General features: G+C 42.0%; 1 protein-coding gene and 1 long non-coding RNA gene across 2 annotated transcripts; one reads left to right on the forward strand and one right to left on the reverse strand.

The window, feature by feature from the left end:
- Positions 1-359: 359 nt before the first annotated feature.
- Positions 360-2677, forward strand: LOC128413355 (protein gooseberry-like). Its single transcript, XM_053387396.1, has 3 exons — positions 360-574; positions 1125-1329; positions 2114-2677. Exons 1-3 carry the CDS (start codon positions 360-362, stop codon positions 2675-2677), a joined length of 984 nt encoding a protein of 327 aa, XP_053243371.1.
- Positions 2678-4979: 2302 nt separating this feature from the next.
- LOC128413771 (uncharacterized) lies at positions 4980-13239 on the reverse strand. Its single transcript, XR_008330447.1, has 3 exons — positions 12839-13239; positions 11689-11744; positions 4980-5139 (listed from the first exon to the last, which is right to left on the reverse strand). It is a non-coding gene; the product is annotated as an uncharacterized LOC128413771 (long non-coding RNA).
- Positions 13240-18789: the final 5550 nt, after the last annotated feature.

Below are 18789 nucleotides of genomic sequence, written 5' to 3' on the forward strand. Positions count from 1 at the left end.
ACAAAGTTTATAGCGGGCGCCGAAAAGGGTGCAGTGAAGGCGCCTGCTTCATCTCAAAAGGCAGGGGGTTTCAGAGTGTACTTGCTGCATCTAGGCTTCTTGGGCAAAGCCTTTCAACATCCCTAAGTCTTGGCGCATCTCTGTCTGCAAAATGAAAGCCTCATTATAATATTTTTAAAAAATAAACCACAGTTCTATCTGGCTCTCTCGCTCCTCAACCCATCGTCTCAATTCCCTTCTCTTCAGCTGTGCGCACTAATCTCCAAGCCTATGGGGCTATTTTCCAGTTTTGCTAAGGGGTGATGCTAAGGGAAGGGTGCGCTCCAGCCAATCTAGATTGGTCAAGCAGCGCTTGAAAAATGAACTTGAAAATCGCTCCTCCCCAAAAGCCGCCTCCCCATTGGAGCGCTTCTCTCGAAGGAAAACGCGCCGGCCAATTGGCAGCCAGGAGGGGCTATAAAGGCGCCGAACTCCAGAAACTTGAGAAGAAAGGGCATTTTTGCAAGCGAAAACCAGCTTTGTTGGAAGAGAGCGAGGCAGCGCTTTTGCAAGATGAAAACTACCAACAGCCAAGGTAAGAAGAGAGGATTGTTAAGAAGATTTTTAGTTCTCTTGTCTATAAAAAATTGCTCAAATGATTGATATAAATTCAGGGTTTCATAAGCGACGGTTTTAAAAATGAAGGGTGTTTCTGTTTCTGGGTCAGGCTCAGGGTGTAGGGAAGGCTTTCAAAGACCCATTTGTGGTAGCCGGGGAGGGATTACACAGGGGCTCAAATGTCTTCGGTTGGAAACATTTCGCAAGATTGGTTTGCACATCTTTCGTTATAAGCATGAAGCATTTACTGCATTTTACTGCATGAAGCATTTACACACACATTTTCTGATTGTTAAATCCCTTTCACATAAACGGGATTAAATTTCCCAATAAACGTGGTTAGGATCGGCTGCGGAAAACGATGGCAGGCATAGAAATAAGAGCGTAAACTTCTTACTTAAAATTCTTTGGGGGTTTTTCATGCAAGCCTTGTTCAGAGCAACCGGAGGTTTATTTAAAATTAGTGTCCATTGTTAAGGCAAAACCAATTCAGGGAGGAAGATCTGCAAGCGTCGCTTCAGTTGAAGCCGAGCGCTTCCTTCAGATTTGCCTCTTTGTCTTTTCCCAGGAGGAAGCCACCCCAAAGTCGGAGGAGGAAGGAGAAAAAGGACTGTTTTCAGCCCATCTCACGTCGAGCTCCTAAAAAAGTCCTTTGCAGAGAACCAGTACCCCGGATACGAGACCAGGGAGGCGCTAGCGAGGTGCATCGGAACTGAAGAAGATCGTGTGCACGTAAGAATCGGGATGGTGGGGGCTCCCAAGACTTCCCTAAACCGCACATAACTGGAACAATTTGAAGCGCTCAGAATAACCCTTGCGTAGTCGAAGGCCTTAGTTCACCCGTGTACCTCTCAGCTTATCGCGAAAGGCGCCTTCTTCAAGAGCTAACTTCCCCTTTCGTGGTGTGTTTTTTTTTGGGGGGGGGCGTATCGTGGGTTCTGGGTTTAAATCATTTTTAAAAAATCTTCAGTGACCCAGCATAGAAATCTGATTTCTGCAATGGATAGGCTTAGTGCTAAAAGTACATTAAATCTGGTTTTATAGGCTGCCTTTGCAGCCTGATCCAGTTAACACTAACTCCCAAGGTAATGTGCAGAGGACTGCAGCCATAAGCAGCTTGCACTGGGGAGACTAAAACGAGTTAAGCTTACATTGCTTTTTCTGGCAAAAGTTGAGCAAGTACTTAGTTCTCTCCTACAGAGAAATGGGCATTTAGAAATATTTCTAAATTGTCATTTAGAAATAAACACTTCCCTGCCTAGTCCATTACCCCCAGGACACTTGGGGGGCTGAGGCAGAAGACCCCAAACAGGCACAACAAATGGGTAGGTCTTCTGAGTAAGACATTTAAAATTACTATTACTAAGTTTATTGAATGTTTAAAACAATTGCCAGGCATAAATAACCCCAGAGGAATAAGCATAATTTATTAAATGTAATTCTCTCTGTTGGATCAAAAAGACATATTTATGGTAACAATGTCTTCTATACTGGTTCTCTCCTTTCTTCTGTTCAGGTCTGGTTTCAAAACAGAAGGGCCAGAACACCAAAGAGCATTGGTTCCAGGATAAGGATAGGGAACCATGCTACAGCTCCTTATAGCCGGAGTGAACGAACCCGTCCAAGAAGCAGCCTGGACAGCAGCCCGAGAAGCAGTCCAGGAAACAGCCAAAATATTCATATGGAACAATTTTATCAGCCACACAACTTGCATTATGCTGAAAGCAATAGAGGAGCAGGGTTGTGGCAGCCGCCTCTCAACAACACGCAACCAGAAGAGTGTGCCCCGCAACAGCAGAGCTCCCTGGAATTGAACCCTGCTTATTATCAGCAAGCTGCTTTTTGTGGAACTGGGCTTTATGAGACTTCTCAGGCGAGCAACTGCCCAGTTCCATATTACGGTGCGGAGATGGTGAGGCAGCCTCCACCATCATCTGGTAACTTCTTAATGGCATCAAGCAGTTATACTCCCTGGTCTGCAACGGGGAATTATTCAGCTACAAATCCTGTACAAATGCAGAACGTTGATGGAAGTGCTTTGGACAATCAGTTTTTCTCTTTAAGTCAGGTTCCAGATTAGCATCCCCACTCCCCAACTCCTTCCTTGCTATCCTGTACATATTTTCCAAGCTCCCTCTTTTAATGCCTTTTATTGTATTACTTTGATATTTTGAATAAAGTTTGTTCCTTTACTAGCTTGTCTGGAGTCTTCCTTTAACTTTCCATTTACTGAAACATTCACTTTCCTTTGTGCAAGCATATAAACATGGGCTTAATTTTCCCATAGAAAAAAGTCAGTTGTGCGGTACATGTGGTTCTAGAGATAAAAGGTCAGGTCTACTAATGGCTGAATATTCCTGAGACACATTTTAATGCACCAATGGCTTTCTGTCCCTTTCCTTTTCTTTTTAAGTCTCTGTATCTGAGGCTAGAGTAGGTGGCAATAAATGTGGGGAGAAGTTGCTATATTTTCTTTGTATGCAAAAGTATATTTGTAGATCCTGCTATAAGTGGATTTAGTAACACTTTTCTGTGTTAATAAGTTTGGTTTCCATTAATGAGTCTTCCATTTTTTAAAAAAACAGAGGTTTGAGATGGGGATATAAGGTTTAATTGATTTTCCTACCATGAGTGTGTTAAGTTGCTCTCCAAATCTTTAAAGACATCTTAGTTTAACTTGTATGTGCCTTAGCCTGCAACATGGACATTTATATCTATTAAAAACTTTGTGGGGGGGATATTTTGAACACTTTATTTCATTTTCTTGCCCTTATCCCCCTCCCAAGGTTTGTGCTCTACTGCCTTCAATGAAGCTTTATAGGAGGGTTGCCTGTGAACTAGATTGTGTCCAATACAGTTTGCCTTGTGTGACGTACAGCCTTGATTTAACCAGGTTTAGTCATTATAAAATAAGTCAGTTAATTTTAGATTCTTAATTGGACCCTCTTAGGACAACTAATTTAGAAGTAGTCCCACTGAACTTACTAATACACAACCAAATCAACAACAGCTGCAACATGCTACAACACGCCCAGCACAACACGCCCATGCTACAACACGCCCATGCTACAACACGCCCAGCAAAAACCCTGAAACAACTGAGCCTAAGAGTATAAATCTAGCAAAGCCTAAGACATCTCCAAATGGTTTTTTCAGGCCTTTTCACAAGTAATGCTACATTATTGGCATATCATTATGATCTAAATGGTTCTGCTAATGGGTCAGTGGAAAGTGCGAACAGCAGTAGGGATAGAGGACATCTCTGCTGAGTACCTCTACATAATCTGCATGAGTCTGAATTTACTCCATTCACTGAGATATAGGCTTTAGGCTTGGAATATATGACAAATCCACGTCATAAAACATCACCTGCCCAGTCCACTATATTTCTCAACACTGCACTATGGAATTTAATGGGGCTGGGCGCTAGATTGGGCAGATCAAACTGAATCTAGTGGATTTGTCCTACCCTGCCCTGCCCCTTTAGTCCTACCCTGATATAGGACCAGATCTGGGTTGGGTGTGACCTAGGTTGGGATAGGGCTGATCTGGGTCCACATCTTAGTGTGTGTGTGCGCGCGCACAAGCACAGCCCTGGAATAACACAAGATGTGATTATGGCTGCCAACTTAGATGGCTTTCTCAAGAGATTAGACAAATTCATGAATACTAAGACTATCAGTGACTACTAATCGTTATGGATATACGCTATCAGAGGCATATCAATTTCTGGGAAAGAACAGGCGAAAGGGTACTCACCTGACCTCTGTCCTGCTTTTGGTATTGCATAGTGATATGGTTGGCTACTGGGTGGAGCAGAATGCTTGGGAAACCTGGCATTTATTGGAAAACCTGGCATTCTCCTAAACAGACCTCATGTACAGAAAGGTGGTCACATATGCACAAATTAGATGTGATACAATAGATCTATGAATAAAATAGCTACAAGTAGTTCTTTAGTTGCCAACTGACCAGATCTTCTTCCAGATTCATTTGCAGTTAAAGAAATAAAAACAAGCATTTAATGCATGCAATTAAATCACAAACAAACCATATCCTTGCCTTCAGAAGTTGCACTCAGTCTATACTGATTCTGTATGTCCCTCATCCCTAAAAAAAAAAAAAAAGCTGCTTTCTCTTGGAGATGAGGAGTACTCTATCCCAGTGTTTCCCAACCTTGGGCCTCCAGCTGTTTTTGGACTACAACTCCCATCATCCCTAGCTAGCAAGACCAGTGGTCAGGGATGATGGGAATTGTAGTTCAAAAACAGCTGGAGGCCCAAGGTTGGGAAACACTTCTCTATCCATTGTAAATAAGCTCAATTAAAAGCAAAAGTAGTCATGCTGGCCCATTAGAAAACAACAACAACAACTCCACAATCCACAGTAGGGTAATGTGTTTATTGAAACCGACAGGAATGCCAAACAAGTATGGCAAGCTCTCCAGAACTCTTCACCAGACAAGGTGTTTCACAAAGCAGGGGGTGAAGGAGATCAGAGTTTCTTTCTTAGTTAAGCACAATCAGATGTTGTAATCAGGACCTGCAAGATAAAGACCACAGGCTGAGATGCCATTCATTTGAGGCAGTAGAATCTAGCACAAAAGTTAGTACCCATTTCACAATGACTTTTTCAGATTACCATTTCAATCTGTAAGCAATCATTGTAAAATTGGTACAGGGGGAATCTTTTCAATCCTGCAAAACCAACAGAAGAGTCTTGTAGCACCTGAAAGATTAACAAATTTATTATGACACACACAATATAATTCACTTCACTGGATGCCAAAAGTGTTATCCTGAGTTGCAGGGACACAATTGGTGGGGAGCTTGTAAAAAGAGATCAGAGGGAAACTAAATGCTGAATTATACAGTTGAGGATAATGACCTTTTAAACTGCAGTGATGCACCAAAAACAGTAGCTGATAACACAGACATCCTTGCACTGGTAAGTCAGTTTTTAGCACATCCAGTGTGGTTTTAAAAAACGTAAACCCAGCACCTATTGTACTGATTCCACCTGCAAAAAATAGCACTGGTGCATTGTAATACAATGGTCTCATGGTTTGAGGTCACTTCATTCAATAATGAACACCTTAAGGTCAGTGACAGAGCATCCTGAGAAGCTGAAGTGTTCCCTCTTTGGCTTTTCTATACTGCCATTTCAGATTTGTGCTCATTCATTCTTTTGCATAGACCAGCTAGAAGGCAACTGATGGCATATATGCAAATGTAAACCACTGTGATATATTATATATATTATATCTATCTAATATTGCTTGCTAATTTTTCTGGTACCGCTTCATGCCTTTAGTTCCATGTCTTGCTGCCATGAAGACGCAGTGATGGGAAACAGTTCACTGGTGATATTTCTGCCAATTGAACAGTTGTAAATACAGCTGAGCCACAAGAGAAGTAAAAGGAAGCTATTCTGGGAAGCGCAGCACCTCCCCACATTTTGTGGGATAAATGTCTGCTTCTGTGGTCTGCCGATGTGAACAGGACCCTTGCAATGTTGCAAGCTGCTTCTTGTTCTCTTGATCTCTGTCCATCCAGGCTGGTAAAGCTGACAAGTGTATCCAGGGGCCTGCTCCCTTTGGTCAAGCAGTAGTACATAAATCCCTGAAGAAACCTCTGTGACAAAAAAGTTGGTTTTGCTGGACAGGTTGGATCAACAAGTGTTTCTCTTTTTTTTCCCTGCCTGCAAATTGTTAATGAATGGCAGCATCTGATTGGCTGTGGTTCCAGGAGGGAGAGTTTAAAAGGAGAGGTTTTCCGCGCCCCATTTTATTTTATTTTTTACTGTATAGAACCTACAATTCTGAATTTAGGGGAGGGGGATTACTTTGTTGCTGTTATTGATAAACATGGGAAAGTCAGAAATCCTTTCTGATCTACTTAAAATCACCTAGAGCTCATCTACCTTCTGGCCATCCCTGCCATGTGAAGAAAATAGAAGCTTGGGAAGCCATTCAGATTGGTGGGGGAAAACAAAGCAGAAAGGGTTAAAAATCCCCTTTCAAGCTCTGACTCCACCCACCCCCTCAGCTGCAAACATGTGATGCCTTATCACTGATCTCCAGACATTGAGCCTAGATTGATATCAGCTGCCAAGAGTCAAAAGGCTTTGTTAGTATTGTGAAGAACACAAAATGTTGTCCCTGAGAAAACTGGAGCACTCTAGTCTCTCAGCACTCTAGAAAGGGCAGTGGCAATGGTAATAGAATGTACAGTGGAATGGATATCTATACACATTACATGAACTCAGAAATCGGGCCCAGTCTTCACAATGTGCTGCATGTTAGAATGTGGTTCCTCTAGGGAAAACACCATGAAGATGCTATATAAAGTAAAGGGTAAAGGGACCCCTGACCATTAGGTCCAGTTGTGACCGACTCTGGGGTTGCGGTGCTCATCTCGCTTTATTGGCCGAGGGAGCCGGCATACAGCTTCCGGGTCATGTGGCCAGCATGACTAAGCTGCTTCTGGCGAACCAGAGTAGCGCACGGAAACGCTGTTTACCTTCCCACCAGAGCGGTACCTATTTATCTACTTGCACTTTGATGAGCTTTCGAACTGCTAGGTTGGCAGCAGCAGGGTCTGAGCAACGGGAGCTCACCCCATCACGGGGATTCGAACTGCCGACCTTCTGATTGGCAAGTCCTAGGCTCTGTGGTTTAACCCACAGTGCCACTCGCGTCCTAAGATGCTATATAGATGGCATCATACCCCCTTGAAACTAGCGAAAATGTATAAAGGAGGATCACCGATTTGTTGGAGATGTAAAACAGATGTGGGGTTATTTTACCATATGTGGTCATTGGGGAATTCTGAGATAACATCTATAATGAATTTAAGAAACTATTCAAACTCACCTTTAAAAAAAACACCCAGAGATATTTCTTTTAGGCATCTTACCATTAGAAATTAAAAAACACCACCAGAAGGAAACCCTTCACAAACTAGTTTATAAATTCTTACTGAAGCTACTGATCAGATCTTAGAACATGTCATTGGCCTGGTTGTACGTAACACTAACCCCTTATTAACATTAACCATAGTTAATAAACCATGGTTACAACTGAGGCATCAGGCAGATAATCAGTTAAATCTAGATTCAAAGCATTGTAGAATCATTAAAAGCACAGTGAGAGCAGTTGTATCTTGAGAGCAGTTTGAATTTTTTGCAGTACTTCATTGACAACATTGCAACTTTTGGGCGATGGCACTTTAACCATAGCTAAGGAGGGTATCCAGGTTCACACGTAACACTAAGCTATGGTTAACATTAGCTAAGATTTCTATTTTATTTTTTTTAAAGATATTTATTCAGATTTTCAAAATATTACAAAATGAAAAAAGAAAAATACAAAATAAAAATAGTTAAAAACAATTCCATCTTTCCATTACTTATCTTTCATTTGCTTGTTTCCTGGACCTCCTCACACCTCCCTTTTTTGTATTCCAGTTCAATTTGTTAATTCAGCAAATCCTTTCCCTCTTTGTTTGTCCTAGTCTTTAATCTTAGAATATTTTAACATTAAGTTTTTACCTGTTAATAATCCATTTTTTCATATTCCTTTATAGCATTATAGCTAAAAACCACTTAACTTCTTATCCAACATCATTCTAACATTCTTTTTTTTTAAAATACGGTCAGTGACCAGGAAGCAATTTATAAAAAATATGACATTAAAAGTAGTATTGTGCTACAAATAACAGTAGAAATATGGCCAATTCACAGAATTGGTGCTTATATTTATGACCAGGTTTCGACTTTTAAGGTTTTAAAAATTCAATTCAGGTGTCGCTACTGTTTATTATCGTTCCTTCAATGTTTACAATTTGAACTCCGTTGTTGACATCATTGCTCGTCTTATTCTTGTTGCAATGTAACAGTACTTTGCCACGGACCTGTTAATTTCGGGCTCTTTGTCAGCTAAGAGGTGTCTGATATGTACTACGAGGTATTTTCCTCAGAATCGGTTCGATCAGCTCTTTTCTTGAGTCTCGATATAATGGGCAGTATAAGATGACATGCCCAATGGTTTCGATTTCATTGCTGTTACAGGGACATAATCTTTGTTCGATCAGTATTTTATTGTATCTTCCCTCTAGAAGAGCTGAAGGGAGAGCGTTAAAGCGGGCCCTGGAAAATGCCCATCGGTGTTTAGCGTTGTCTAGAACTTTGAGATAGTTTGCTAGATGGGGCCTTTGGGGATTGTATAGAAGTTTATAAGTTATTGGAAGTTGATTAAAGTCATTTTGGGCTTCAATGTCCCTGAGTCTTTCTTTGATTATGTTCTTGGCCCTTCCCCTTTCTAAACTTAATAAATACTCTGGGGAGAGACCATATGTGGCCATTTTTCTGAGAGTGCCCTTCAACCAACTAGATTGGAATTGTCAAGAAGCATCAGGGAAAGTAGTCCAACCGGCGAGTTGTTAAGTCTTAGCCAAGTGCATAAGGTTCTTATCCATACTTTGGCTTTAATGCTGTATAAGCCCGCTTCCAGTCGTAGGGCGGCGTTTGGGACACATTTAGGTGTTTGCAGGAGTGATCTAAGGAAACCTGATTGTATCTTTTCATATGGGTCTAGATTAGAGAGGGAGACGAGTGGTGCGCCATATAGTATTTGTGCTGTTGGTTTTGCAATGAATAGTTTAATTGTAGCAGGAATGAAATTTCCTCCCGTTGTACAATGGAATCTTAGGATTGCTGTTGTACTTTTTTGTGCTGTGGAGGAGCTGTAATTTATGTGGGCAGTCTTCTTCCTTGATGCTTCGAATATAACTCCAAATATTTAAAGCATGTCACTTGTTCAATCTCCTGATTGTCTAAATTCCATCTGTATATTTTCCTTTTGTTAGAGAAAACCATGATTTTTGTTTTTTGGTAGTTCACTGCTAGTTTCTCTTCTCTACAATATTGGGATAAGCTGTTAAGAGCTCTTTTGAGGCCCATCTGAGTCTGGGACAATATAACCGCATTGTCTGCATAGAGTAGGATAGGCAGTTTTTTGTCTGCTAATTTTGGGGCGTGTGTATCCGCTCCTTGTAGGTGGTCTATTAGGGAGTTTATATAGATGTTGAACAAAAAGGGGGCCAAAATGCATCCTTGTTTAACTCCCTTTGTTGTTCTAATGAAATTAGAGAGTTGACCTTCTTGGCTGCATCTTATACGAAGTCGTGTGTTGTTGTACAGTTTGTATATTAGTAGCAGCAGACGTCGGTCTATGGATGATTTGTTGAGTTTGTCTCAGAGTCGGGTTCTTGGGATGGAGTCAAAGGCTGCTTTAAAATCTACAAATGCTGCGAATAGGTGGTGATTGTGGTGCGACGTGTATTTCTCAGCTAGGTGCTGTAAGATCAGGCAGTGTTCCATTGTGGATCTCCCCTGTCTAAATCCTGCCTGTGCATCATCAAGAATCTTCGCTCTTTCTATCCATTCGCACAGTTTCTCGCTGAGGTGTTTAGCGTATAATTTACTTATTATATTCAGGAGGCTTATAGGTCTATAGTTGGAGGGATCATCCCTCGAGCCTTTTTTGTAAATGGGAATAATGATGGAAGTCCCCCAGTCGTATGGAATCTGTGCAGTTCTATCTATATATGTGAACAGAGAGGCTAGCAAGGGGGCCCACCAGTTCGCATTGGTTTTAAAAAGTTCCGCTGGTATACAGTCAATTCCGGGGGCTTTCCCATTCTTTAGTTGGTCAATCAGCAGATGAGTCTCTGTTATTGAGACTGCTGGCCATGGCTGTATCTGATCTTCCGGTATGTCTAATGCGTAGGACACATCGCTAGATTCCTAGTAAAGATTATGGAAGTGTGTTTCCCAGGCTTTCATTGATATGCAGCAGGATAGTTGTGATAGGCCCCTATTCGGCTGTACAGCTATGATTCTCCAGAATAATGATGGATTACTTGATTTGGAGGCCTCTATCAGTTGCTGCCATAATAACTTCATTGCGTATCTTTTCTTTTGTGTCAATTCTAACATTCATTAATTTTACAGTATTTCTGTAAGTAGACTTTAAACTTTTTCCAATCTTCTTCCACCGACTCTTCTCCCTGGTCTCGGATTCTGCCAGTCATTTCCGCCAGTTCCATGTAGTCCATCACCTTCATCTGCCATTCCTCCAGGGTGGGTAGATCTTGCGTCTTCCAATGCTTTGCGATAAGTATTCTTGCTGCTGTTGTGGCATACATAAAGAAAGTTCTATCCTTCTTTGGCACCAATTGGCCAACCATGCCCAGGAGAAAGGCCTCTGGTTTCTTCAGAAAGGTATATTTAAATACCTTTTTCATTTCATTATATATCATCTCCCAGAAAGCCTTAATCCTTGGGCACGTCCACCAAAGGTGAAAGAATGTACCTTCAGTTTCTTTACATTTCCAACATTTATTATCGGGCAAATGACAGATCTTTGCAAGCTTGACTGGTGTCATGTACCACCTGTATCTCATTTTCATAATATTCTCTCTTAAGGCATTACATGCCGTAAACTTCATACCTGTGGTCCATAACTGTTCCCAGTCAGCCATCATAATGCTATGACCAACATCTTGTGCCCATTTAATCATAGCAGATTTCACCGTTTCATCCTGAGTATTCCATTTCAACAGCAAGTTATACATTCTTGACAAAGTCTTAGTTTTGGAATCTAACAGTTCTATTTCCAATTTTGATTTTTCCACCTGGAATCTAATTTTTTTGTCCAAATTGTATGCCTCCATTATTTGATAATAATGAAGCCAATCTCGCACTTTGTTTTTTAATTTTTCATAACTCTGCAATCTTAGCTAAGATTTCTAAACTAGCTAGAACATTTAACCATAGTAAATAAAACATAGTTATGGGCTGGGTTCACACATCATGCAGCTAAACCATGGTTTAATAAACCATAGTTCAGTAAGCCATGGTTTAGCAAGCTATACAAACTGATATGCTAGGCAGGTTGCTGGAAGTCACAAGGGCTTACTGCCATCAGCAAAGCAAAACATTTCCAAGCAAACTCTGCCAATGAGTAGGGGTAGTCCACATGCTTCAGAACTCCTCTTCTTTTCAGGCTGCATGTTAAAACATACTCACACAATGGCAGTGATCAATCTCAGGATCAATTATGGTTCATCATGCCAGGAATAAGGCTGTAATACAAAGAAATCCTGTAATCTTAATTTTCAGATGAGGAATTCTCTCACAGTTAACTGAATAGATAATTTGTGCTCAGGCCAAGGAAGTTGGACCATCAACTCCAAATCAGCCTGAGATGACTCTGTCTCTCTAAATAATTATCTTCTTTATGGACACAATCAAGCCCAACCTTATCATTCCAAGGGGCTAGGGTTGAGAGACAGAACTTGTCTAGGGCCATCTCTTGAGTTCATAGCTAGATAAGGCAACATGAATGAAACAAAAGGCAACATGAATGAAAGGAATGTTTCCATGCTATGTTAACAGGACATGAATGTATCCAGGCCCCATAAAAGTGTGTGTGTGTGGTTACTTGTACATATATATTCACTCGCACTAAAGTAACTATTGTCTTACTGAATAGGAAACCCTCTTTTAACTGAGAAATTTGGAAAGTATGAAACTGAAGTAGACACAAGCTATTTGTTGTTGGTGGGGTTTTTTTTTTAAAAAAAACAACAACTATGAAGAGAGGCCATTTTCAGAAATGATTCTCAAAATAGTTATTTTTATTCAAATCTTTATTGGCATTGACCTACAAAAACTGGCAAGCACTGGAAAATAAAAATAACAACAAAAAAGTACTATATTCGGCACCTGCTAAAGGTGTTTTTGCTTAGGCTAGCCTATCTAGGCATGTAGAAATGGAATGTGTTTTAATATCTTTTTAGCTTACTGCTGATTTAAATTATATTCCAAATTTTAAAAATACTTGTTTTTAACTGTCAGTCATTGGTAATTTTAATGTTTTGTTTACAGAGATTCTATTACAATCAAGTGGTCTTTAAATGTTTCTTTTTAATGTATCTTTACTAAAGATTTTCTTGGTTTACAAAAGTATGTGCAATGTCTCTCTTTTCTGTCTTTAAATGTTTTTAATTAATTGATTGTTTTTAAAACCCTCCTAAAACTAGACAAATAGAACAAATCAGCAGCTCTTCCTGCATCCCTAAATCAGACAGAAATAATCCAATGTAGATCAATCGGTGGGGGGAAATTCTGTGCATTGTTTGAGCTTTCAAGTAGTTTGAGGAGAAAGGATACACACCTGGTGCTTCAGAGATCTGCCTGCCCTCACTGTAGTCTTATTCTTATCCTGAATGCAATTGGAGGACAGCCAAGCAGAGCAGTTTCCCAAGTTATCATTCTCTTAGGATTGCTTCACACACTATTTAAATAGATATCTGAATGTTCAGCAAATCCATGTAAATTTCAATTCAGATAGAGCTATTCATGACATCATAGATGTTAACATGGTGATCAAAGTTCTCTGTCAATAGTGTAATCACATTGATGAAGCAATACTCAAGAGTTCAAGTATTAACTGGTCAGGGTGGCAGAATCATTTGGTCTGGATGAATAGAAACTGGTCTAGAGAGCAACAATTTGGAACAAAAATGAGGTTCACATTTAACAAAAAATAATAAGATCCAACCTCCCACTAAACTACACTTTGCTGCTTTATTACATTTTTAATGGATGCTTATTGTTTTGATATATTGATGTAAACCACTTTGTGAGGTTCATTTCAAAAGCAGTACATAAGTAAATGAAATGGGAGGGATTGAGAGGGACATATTTCTGACTAAATGGATCTGTCTTGATTTATAATTATTAAAAATCATGATCAACCAAAAATAAAGTGAACAAAAAACTTCCAAGCAGGGGCGGATTCAGGGCAGCTCAATCGGTGACCCCCCCCCGCGCAGAGCCTGGAGGGGCCAGAGGGGAGCAGAAAATGAAGTAATGAAAGGAGAAGAATGGGAGGCGAGAGGGGGCAGCCTTCCTCAGAGCCCAGACATGCTAATGCGCTTATCTCGCCTCACGGGTGGGTCCCCCCTGCGGGGTGGGGTGGGGGGGTCATTGTGTTAAGAGGGAGCGAAGAGGAGACCGAGGGGACGGGGGGGGGAGCGGGGAGACCAGTGAGGAGGAGGAGGAGGAGGAGGGCGGTCAAGGTGACGCCGCACGGGAAGCCGTGGCCAAAGGGCGCCAAGGCAGGAGAGGCGGGGGCGCATGCGCGGGGGCGGTTTGGGCGGGAAACGGCGCGCGGCGCCAACCTGGATTCTAAGCGGCGAAGCGAGAGGGAGTGGGGGATGGGCGGCCGTTGGGCCCAGAAAGAGGAGCGGGAAGGACACCCCCCCCGTTGCCCCAGCAAGACGTTCGTTATAGCGCTGATGCTGCGGGAACGTAATAAGGGAAGACAATGTCGAGAGGGAAGCCCTTCAGAGTTATCTCGTAACCGGTCTCCATAGGGCGCCATGTTCCCTTAGGCATGTATACATTTGGCGGCGTATTAGCGTGTTAGCCTGAGGCCAGGCAGGGTTCAAATCCCTACACACACACACACACACCCCAATCCCTACACACACACAAACACACACCCCAATCCCTACACACACACACACACACACACCAACCACAATCCCTGCACACACACACACACCCCAATCCCTGCACACACACACACACACACACACACACACCCCAATCCCTACACACACACACACACACCCCAATCCCTGCACACACACACACACACACACACACACACACCCTACTACCACCCCCGAAGCTCACTCGGGTGCCTTTGCGCGTCTCAGGCTGGTCTCCCTCGCGGGGGGCTGAGAGGGCGGAGGGGGAAGAAGGAGGTGGGCCGCCTCCCAGGGGAAAAGGTGGGGTCCTAGGAGCCAACTCTTGGGCCCAGGTCCCTTGCCCCCCCCGCCCAATGTTCTATTCAAGTGGGCGCCCCTGGGTGGGATATAAATAGAGAAATAAGCTCGTGGAATTGAAACCCGGCTTCAGAACCATTTGGGTGGAAAGCAGAGGGAAGCAAACCCTGTACCGCATAAACAGAATTGGTCCCTTGTCTGGTTGTCAGAAGCTCAGCAAGGATTAGCTTGGTTTAAGATTAGGGACAAGAGGAAACACTGAATGATGAAGTGATAATGTGTAGTATTATAAACAGATTGGAATCTTGTAAGGCATTCCCAATACTCTCAATTAGCATCCTCATTTAACACTTTGAATTCCATGATTTAACCCACTGTCTGAGTCACATCTTCACGCTACTGTGGATTTTGGTTTGGGTGAACGCTTCCTTCGTGGAAGTTGCACGCAAAAGCAGAGAGGGAATCCGGCAGAACCAACCCCTTTCTGTATTCAGGCAACATTTCAAAAAGGGAGTGCATTATGTAGCATGGCAGGCAGGCAGGGCTCAGAAAAATCCATCCCCATAGAATCACATGCACAAAAACGCACGTATATATCTATATCCATATATGATTTATTGTTTTCTGCAAAAAGTACAAAAATACATTGTGCTTACAATACAATGCATCAAACAGTAAAAACAACAACAAATGGCAAACCAAGAAACAAATAGTAATAATAAATATAAAAATAATAACAATAATGAACAGTTAATACTTATACCCCAATTAAAATAGCCACCAACCCCAACTAAACATTTAACCCACATCAACCCAACAAAAACAAAAGCAAAATTGGAACCTTTTGAAACATTTCCCCAATTGTTCCAACCCAAGATTTTGACTGTGGCCCTTATTTGAACAAGTGGCCAATTGTTCAGCTTTTATTTTTGATTTCTATATACAAGTGCTTTTAGCTTGCTTGGGAATGGGAAGAGAATGCTTCAGTAAAAGGGAAACCAGACAAAGGCATTAAAATAACAAACTTTATTGAAAAACTTTAAAATATACAAAATTTAAAAGTTAGGGTGGGTTTATATGGATGAGTAACCTTGGAAGGTATCGGGAGTAGGGAAGATTTTTTGCTGCCAATTTTGGTGATCTTCAGGCAACATTTGTAGCTCGGTTCCTGATCATTGTTTTGGACCCCGTCATCTTTCTTCTCGCTCTTCTGTTCTGAAACCAGATCTGAACAAAAGGAGAGAACAAAATGCCCATTATTTCCAAATGGATAGGTCATAATTTCACTTTCTAGCTCAGAGGACCACCGAATATTTGTGCCTCGTGTGGGTAATTTTTTCAGTGTGGGAGAACTAGGGACTTGCGGGACATTGGCTAGAAAAGCAATGTTGCTTAACTGTGGTTCCAGCTGAATGCTGCACATTCGGTCTCCCAATGCAAGATGCTTAATGCTGCCATCCTAATAGGATTATCCTATGCACACTCCCTTGGGAGTTCGGTCAGGTGGATCGGGCTATAAAGGCAGCCTAGAAAACCAGATGGTTTTAGCCTCAAATTATAGTTGAAACCAGGTCAGTTAAGAGTTTTTACTGTTCAAACCCAGAACCTTTGATATTTGAAAGTATGTGCCGCCAATACTGGGAAGGAAAAGGAAGCCGTAATCAGGAACCATGATTTCCGAACAACGGGCACAATTTCTTCCGAAATTTGAAAAGGAGGGAGCACAATCCACCCACCCTTTACAAAAAGCTTTTACATCCACGATACACCCTCCCCCCCAAAAAAAAACCAAGAAAGAGGAAGTTAGCTCTTGAAGAAGGCGCCTTTCGCGATAAGCTGAGAGGCACCAGGGTGAACTAAGGCCTTCGACTACGCAAGGGTTATTCTGAGCGTTTCAAATTGTTCCAGTATATATTCCAGAAATAAAATGTAGCCTTATTGGAGTTAAAATGGAGTTAAAATGTAGCCTTATTGGAGGGGAAAAAAAACTTCCAAGCAAAGGCGGATTTCGGGCAGCCCAGCCGCCGCCCCCCCCCCCAGTCGCGCAGAGCCTGGAGGGGCCACAGGGGAGCAGAAGGATGAAGGAATGAAAGGAGCAAAATGGAAGGCGAGAGGGGGCAGCCTTCATCACAGGCCGGACATGCTAATGCGCTTATCTGGCTTCCTGGGTGGGTCCCCCCTGCGGGGTGGGGTGGGGCGGTCATTGTGTGAAGAGGGAGCGAAGAGGAGACCGAGGGGACGGGGGGGAGCCATCTTTCTCAAGCATAGATATATTTGGCAGCGTATCAGCGTGTTGGCCTGACGCCAGGCAGGGTTCAAATCCCTGCACACACACACAAAATAACACCACAATCCCTGCACACACACACAAAGTGTGTACTGCTGATCTAGGCTCCTAGTATAAATTCAGTAGATAAGAACCATAAGAACATAGCAACCCGGAACATTGAATTGGGTTTATTTGTAGGAGGACGAGGAAAGGAAAACCAGCAAGCAAAGTTTAGGTATCAAATACATAGCTCAGTTTCAAACTATTACTATGTAGTTCGTTTATACATTATGTCCCTTTCTCCTCCAAGGTTCAAAGATCACAATGTTTCACCGCGTAAATTGTAACTTGGCAACTTTCCAAGCACAATGTACCACAAAGTAACTTCCTAATATGAACAGTAGCAATGTCAATGTGAGATTAGCCCTGTGCTGGTGGTTGTTTTAATAAACAGTTAAACTTCATGGCTACTGAAACACGCGGACCAGGAGGTCAAGTTTCTGCTTGGAAATACGTGTTGAATTAACAGCGCAAATGTGGCATATGCTTTCGTGAACGACGGTCTACTCTATCCGATAAAGTTTCCCAGTTGCTGAGGAAGAGGGCAGTGAGCAGGGGAAATATGTATCTCAGATGTTTTTGGGGTGCCAGTGGAAGTCCTCAAGAGCACCATTGCACCCCCAGTCCCCGTTTTGGTAACCATCTTGGGAAGACCATATCTTTGTCCCCTTTTGAGATATAAAACTAATACTGAGGGTGACGTGACCCGGAAATCAGCTTTATAGCGAGCTTTTTATTTATTGTGGGAGACTCACAGGACTGTCAAGTGAGATGGAATTACGATTCTCAAAAATGGAATATTAATGTCCCTAGAACAGACATACTTGGATTCCAACGTTGATGAGTCAAAAAGTCTCCTTCACAGCTAATACATGCTGTAATCACTAGATTTTGATGTTATATGGAAGCCATACTATGACCAATAAGAGAATTTTGAAGCAAATTAGTTGAGACACATTTCTATATTCTGGAACGAATAAGACACCCCTTATATTCTTGATAGATGTTCCACCGCTATGATGAAGAATATATTGAGATTGCAACGTATTGTATCTCAAAGGATACAAGTATATGTTTTCCAGGAAATTCTGCTAGTCCCTGCTGTAAGTACCTTACAGGAATACATATTTAAATCAATTGCCTTCTGCAGAAATATACCGAGCTTCTAAGCGATCATGATGGCAGAAATTAGAGACGTTTCATCGTGTCTCTCCCACCCCCAATGTGAGCCCTCTTTTGTTCAGGGATAATCTTTCCTGAGACAGTACTGATATGTTTGCTGAGGTTTCCACATCTTTCTGTAACACCCCCAACCTTCACGGAAGCTTTTATTTCAGTCGTAAAAAATGTAGTTCTTACTCGAAAAAAGAAAGTTTCCTTTCCGATTCTGAGTCAGCATACCTATGATTAGGGTTTATAGGTACACTTAGGGAGGGTCCCTTGTGTTAATTATCTTATGCAAAAATAACAAAGAATGTACCAACAGAGAACTATTATTGATTAACAAACTGCCAGGGACTGGGAACATTCATTGTATGAGCTGGAAGGTTTCAGAAAGTTTTCAGTTCCTTTGAGGATCGGAGGCAACTATCTTGCCTCGGGTGTAGGGTGGAACGGCAGGCTATTTGGATGCCGCAAGTCCCTGAAAGGCAGAGGAATATGCCACGTGAAAGTTGTGGGGATAGAAAGACAGAAAGAGAAATAGTTGAAGTGAAAAACAAAGGAAGCACCAGCAACGTCTGAAGCAAGCCTAAGAAACGGAAAGCTCGCTTTCCCTCAGAAGGCAACCCCGTTAGGAACACAAGTGAACAGCACAAGCAACGCTGACACCAAACCCTACATAAATTAAGCATAATAGAAACATCGCCCCCCACCCCCACCCATATCCCCACCCTCCTCCCCTTTTTTTCTCCCCCTAATGTCTCAACAAATGAAACGGATTTGTAAAAATGTTACATGTAAAAAATACGAGAGACATTACACATACTTCTGTAAAACAAG

This window comes from Podarcis raffonei, chromosome 5, assembly GCF_027172205.1.
Source record: "Podarcis raffonei isolate rPodRaf1 chromosome 5, rPodRaf1.pri, whole genome shotgun sequence".
Lineage (NCBI taxonomy): Eukaryota > Metazoa > Chordata > Lepidosauria > Squamata > Lacertidae > Podarcis > Podarcis raffonei.